This window comes from Solanum dulcamara, chromosome 6 (genome assembly GCF_947179165.1).
Source record: "Solanum dulcamara chromosome 6, daSolDulc1.2, whole genome shotgun sequence".
NCBI lineage: Eukaryota > Viridiplantae > Streptophyta > Magnoliopsida > Solanales > Solanaceae > Solanum > Solanum dulcamara.
This window is the reverse complement of record NC_077242.1, coordinates 56,755,468-56,761,444: the sequence shown is the minus strand read 5'-3', so window position 1 is coordinate 56,761,444 and position 5,977 is coordinate 56,755,468. Positions and strand designations below refer to the sequence as shown.

Genomic DNA, 5,977 nt, shown 5'->3' with positions numbered 1-5,977 from the left:
GACTCGCTCGTCCTGCATGAGTTATAATTTATTGTCTTTGAATCTCACTCTACGGATCGTAGGTCCTTCTAAGGTCCGTAGGATCTGTCGTCGATCAGTCTCACACTTAGTCAAATTTTCTTTCTCAGGGCCTTACCTATGGCTCATCAAACGATCTACGGTCTGTCAAATGGGCTCATCCAAAAGCTTCAAAAATTTTCCAAGTGTTAGGCTAGCCTACGACTTCCCTCCTATGATCTGTAGATCTTCCTACGGATCGTAAGTGGGCTCATAGGAACCTGCCCAGATCAATTATACAATATTTCCCCTTTCGTTCTGACTTTTTAACTTTTGGGGTTTCACACCTTTCTATGGACCATAGAAGCCTATCAATAGAAAACAGGTGGAATTCTGGGTTTCAGGACTTCCAAACTACGAAACCATTCTACGGTCCGTAGTTTGAATTATGACCCATACTGTAAGCTCATAAAAGCAAATATAGTGAAATGCTAAATCTTTGAGGTTTGATCTATGAGACCCTTTCTATGGATCATAGTTCAAACTACGACTCATAGATAGGCTTTGTAGAACTTAAGGGCATGTCTGAGTTGCTGAAGTTCAGGACTTTGGTTTATGAGACCATCCACGGTTCGTAAAATCATCCACGATCCGTAGTTCCTCATGCCCTGTTCAATTCAATTTTTTAAAGTTTCTGATTATGATACGAACTCAATATTCGATCCATCGAATAAATCACAACCGACAAATTCAAGTCGTGGATTTCAGATCAAATTTCTAATTCTCCGAAGTTGATCTACGGGGCACATCTATGACTCGTAGTTTCATTTACGAGTCGTAAATAGTGTCCGTAAAATCTAATCTTCTGCAAATTGGGAAATATTTTTGAACTCTTTCTGGTATGATTTGAACTAACAACTTTTGTGATATTACAATCAACAAAAAATCAAAGTCATAGAAATCACATACCAAATATCAAATAAGAGAAACTCAGTTGGCTAAAATAACAACAATAACATCAGAATCGTCATTTGTAGTCGAGGAGAAGATCCAACAAAGAAGAGGATGGAAAATTCTAGACATTTTCTTTTGCTTCTCCCTTTACATTTTGCTTTTTATCTTTTGCTTTTATTTATTTTATGTTGCAAGACCTTAAATTTTTATAAAATAATTGGTGTGTTGTCTGACCTTATTTTACTTTTTTTAATCCATATTAAGTGAATTGCGAAAGTTATATTTATAATTTAAAATAAGTGAATAGTTCAAAGCTTAAAAAAATTATTGAGATTCATTTCATATTTACCTTTCATTTAATGTGGATACTTTACAATTTTTAGAAGAATATATTGGGATTAATATAAAAGGTAACGGTAAAAAGTAATATTTTATTTATGTCCTAAAATCTTTTTCTTAAAGAATATGACATATTACAATAATTCACTTTTAAAAAAGTAAAAAAAAAACAAAAAACAAAAAAACAATGTAGCCCTACGTTTTTATACGGCGTTAGGACTGAAATTTGTCCCTCTTTTCGTCCAAAACCCTTCCTCCTCCTCAAGACTTGTCACCCGCAACCTTCACTTTTCTCAATCTTCAACAATGAAGAAGAGACTCAGAGAATCCAAAATCAAACACCAAATAACCATTATGGACACCGCAACAACACAAGGAACTTCTCTGATAAAGCATTTAGCTTCTTGCAACGCTTCCATTAGGTCAAAAGCATTCGCACATCTCCAAACATGGCTTGTAACACAAACCCAACTCGATGATGATGAAATGAAGAAGCTTTGGAAGGGACTTTTCTATTGTCTTTGGCATTCTGATAAAGCCCCTGCTCAAGCTCTACTCATCAACCGTATCTGCTCTATGGTGAAAATTCTTGATTTCGGTCTTTGTTTACATTATTTTTCTTCTTTCTTAATAACCCTTCGTCGTGAATGGAACGGAATTGACCATTTAAGATTGGACAAGTTTTACTTGCTTATTAGGAAATTTCTTAGGTCAGTCTTTGAATTGATGAAGAGATATGATTGGAATTTGGAGATTATGGGAAAATGTACTGTCATATTGGAAAATAATGCTTTTCTCGCTACAGATAAGTTGTTGGGTCACGGGGTTAATTATCATATTGCTTCTGTTTTTCTTGATGAGTTAAAAGGGTGTTTTATTCCAGTCCGAGATGATGTGGTTTTCTGTTTGTTCAAGCCTTTTTTGAGTGTAATGGGGAAATCTGAGGATAAAATTATGGTTGGGAAAGTGAATAGTTGTGTTTTTGAGGAGTTGTTAAAGATAGGCAGGAGTTTGCTGGAGAGGAGAAAGGAAGGTGTGGAGGGGAATGAGAGCTATGGTGATGTAGCATTTGCGGTTATTGCATTGAGAACGGGGTTTTCAGGAAAGCTTTTTGAGATTGGCTCATCCCTGGATTGTGTTCAGGGTAATAGGAAGGTGGTTTTGAAATTGCACGAGGAGTTCTTGCAGTTGGAGAAGGACTTTGAAGCTTCGGGGATTGAGTTTAGTCTGCCTGAGATGAATGAGGTTATTGATGATGGTGAGGAGGTGCCTCAGTTAATACCCATTGAGAATAGTTTGATTGGTAAAGTGGGTGATTCAGAAGTGGCTAAGGATGAGAATGATGAAGGATTTGGTGATGAGGCTGTAAGGAAATGCAAGAAGGTGAAGAGAGCAGAGGATGAAGGCAGTAAAAAGGCTAAGAAGACAGAAAAGAAAAAGAAGGTTTCTGAGAATGACACTTTGGTTGAGGAAAATGAGACCAATGAGCTCGATAGTACTAAACGGGAGAAGAAGAAGAAAAAGAAGAAAAATGGGTTTAGTAATGGTGACAAAAAGGAGAATATGATTACTATTAATGGTGATAGTTCCAATTATGAGCTGGTCATTGATAACAAAGTGACTTTTAATGAAGAAGTGATTTCAAATCTTCAGATGCAGTTTGAAAAGGTTGCTGCTGAAGTTGCTTCAGACGATGACAATGATTCATCTCACACACCTACAATTTCTATGAAAAAGAAGAGAAAGAGAGGAAAAATTGCTGAGGGAACAGAGTCTTGTATCCATGTTATAAGTAGTGAAGGAGATGCTGGTACAAAGAGCACAGAGAAAAGTTCAAAGAAGGTTAGGTTTGCTATGAAGAACAACCTGGTATGGAAGCCAAACAGTCCAATGCCTCCACAAAACTTACGGTTGCCACCCACTCTTACTCCCCGAGGTAGTGCTTTGAAGAAGGGGGTGCCTCCTGGCCCCGTAAGAGAGATGCCTCTCTCCACTAAGAAGATGAAACAGAAAAAGAAAGGCCGCAAGATACTAAGGACCGTCTCCCCTGCCATGAAGCGACTGAAAAGGAAGAAAGCTATGTCTACTTAGTAAAGTTTAAGTTGCAGGTGCTTGTTTGTTCACTATTTTTTTTAAATTTTGTGTTATTTGAGATTTTCTAAATTCATTTCTGGGACTTCATATTTCTTCTGCTTAAGATTTTTGGTAGCTTTACTTGGATTAAACTCTAAAGTTTCTTTGAAGAAATTTGTTCAAGCAGAGTTGGCCTTTGAACTACTCTATTGTTGTATGACCATCGTGTTAAATGCCTTTATGCTTTTTTTCTCTTTTTTCTTGATCCTGTGATTCAAAACTGGTATATCTATGTATCATCTTATTGATTGAGATGTATCCTCTATGTTTCATCCCCACCTTTTTTGCTTCTGATGTGATACAAGCCTTAACTTTCTTCCGTGCTTCTGCTGTGATACAAGCCTTAACTTCCTTCTGTGCTTTCTCACCAAAGTATATACAACCTTCTATAAGAAGAGGTAGGGACATTAAAAACTTCAAGTTTGACGCTTTGTAATTTTGGTGTAAGTTTGAGCAGGCAATTCTTGTTTTCATGGGGATGGAAACTTATATACAGATAATATTACAAGGAAGTAAGCTGATAATGAGAAAATCTGCTTGCAATAGTGGATTTGTTGGTAAACTTAAGAAAGTAGGGAGAAACTAAGAAAAAAAATTAGGTTACAGATTTTGGTCCTGGCAGGTCATCAAAAGTTTAAGTATGTGCCAAGGCTTTTGTTCTTTAATGATTTAACTCAATTTAGATTTTGCGTTGACAACAAATGTGATATTTACTCTATTAAGCATGAAATTTGTAGAGAATGATAGGCAAGGGAGGAAATCTCTACTCATCATATTCCTGTTTAAACCAATAGAAAAAGAGAGAAGACGGAAGAATCTAGTGAATGGATTCCACCGGATAATATCTGCTAATCTAGTGAATGAACATGTTTCTAATGTTAGAATAAAGCATGTTCTAGTCTATTCACACTAAAATTTGCTTGAGAAGGACAGAGAAAGGAAACAGAATGAGGGGACTTTCCAAATGGGATGCATGTAAGCTTCCTGTCAGCTGATGTTGTCCACCTTGAAGAAGGCAAGTTAAGTGCTTCACCTACTCTTGCCTGTCCAATTTATGATAAGTTGGAAAAACTGACATAACCTTTCCATCATTTACATCTCCACTTTCACTTCCTTAAGAATCAAGAGAATTAATTCATGGCTGTTGAATCCATTAACAGTAGCTAGTACAATGTATAACAATTTTTTACAACTTCAAGTTTCTGAGGTAATGCCTAGGAATTGAGGACACTGTTATAGACAAGTGTAGATTATATTCATTTCCCTTTACTGTCTGGTCTTTAACCCAAATGACCAGATTAATTTCTCTTTGCCTTTGATTTTCTAGAACCTTGTAGTCTTACCAAAGGGGATACTTAATTCGCTTGGCTTCCATTTTATAACTTTTAGACGTGGAAGAGTAATATGTTTATATGCTTGATCTGCCTTTTCCTTTTTAAGTTATCCTTGAAATTGATGCTCTGTTTGCTTCTTCCTTCCCTATGTTGCAATTTCTCACTTTTAAAATGTTAAGTATGGCCCTTCTCCGGACCGGGTGTGAAAGTGGGATACTTTGTACACCGGGCTGCCCTTTTTCTAGGGAGTATATTCCAAAAGGCGTCAGTCCATTGCAATTGTCCTCTTCAAGCAGAACAAGGTTGCCTATTGGGTATTTGATATATTATATCTGATTGTGACATGCTATGCTTTGCAGAACAAACATAGAAGTTAAAGAAAGATGCCAATGAATTAAAAGAAAATATATGTTTGTTATGTAAGAAAAAAATAACTACAAACGCAACTGAATTATATAGAGTAATTGAGAAGACTATAAGACTATAATTAAGTGAACTTTATAATTAAATATCATTTGAATCAAGTTTGAAAACCATTATAAGTGTTGATTCAGATGTAATGTGCAGTCTTAAGTTTTTAATCCAACTTTAGTGATTAGTTTATCTTATACCAACTCATTGATTTCATCTTTCTACTCAGTGAAAAAATCAGCAGTCTTTATTTTTGGACTATCATATCACTTTCACTTGTATTTATTGTTCAGTGTCCCTCTCTTCTATATAGACTATAGAGTCTTGGTGCCTGTACTGGAGCATTCTCCATGTGAGGTAAAAGCTTAGTTCAAACTCATTGGCTCTTGAACTCAAAGAAATCCTCATTTGGGTTGTCAGCATTAGTAGAACTACTTTGTAACGTTGCATCTTCTTGATGTCTTTCTAATACTGTTTACTTCTAACCAAAATAATTTAAGTGGATCCTACAGTCCTGGTGAATTGAAGTCTCTTAACATGTTTTGGGAAAAATGCACATTCCTTCCTAAAGCTCAGTAACTTGCTAGCTTTTCCGTTTATGCGCACGAGTATTGATTATTTTCTTTGACATACATACCCATATCAAGAGACTGTTTTGACACGCGTCTGAATATGTCATGAGGATTTTCAAAATATACTAAAAATTAGCAGAACACTGCATGTATCTATCTCAGATGCTTGTTTTTGAAGCTGGGATGACAAAAGATAAGATTTCTTTGAGTTCAGTTATGTTGAAAACATAACATGGT

At 35.9% G+C, this 5,977-nt stretch overlaps 1 protein-coding gene across 1 annotated transcript; it reads left to right on the top strand.

The window, feature by feature from the left end:
• The first annotated feature begins 1,511 nt into the window (after positions 1–1,511).
• On the top strand, positions 1,512–3,688 carry LOC129891175 (uncharacterized). Its single transcript, XM_055966448.1, has one exon. It carries the CDS (start codon positions 1,597–1,599, stop codon positions 3,379–3,381), a length of 1,785 nt encoding a protein of 594 aa, XP_055822423.1. The 5' UTR covers positions 1,512–1,596; the 3' UTR covers positions 3,382–3,688.
• Positions 3,689–5,977: the final 2,289 nt, after the last annotated feature.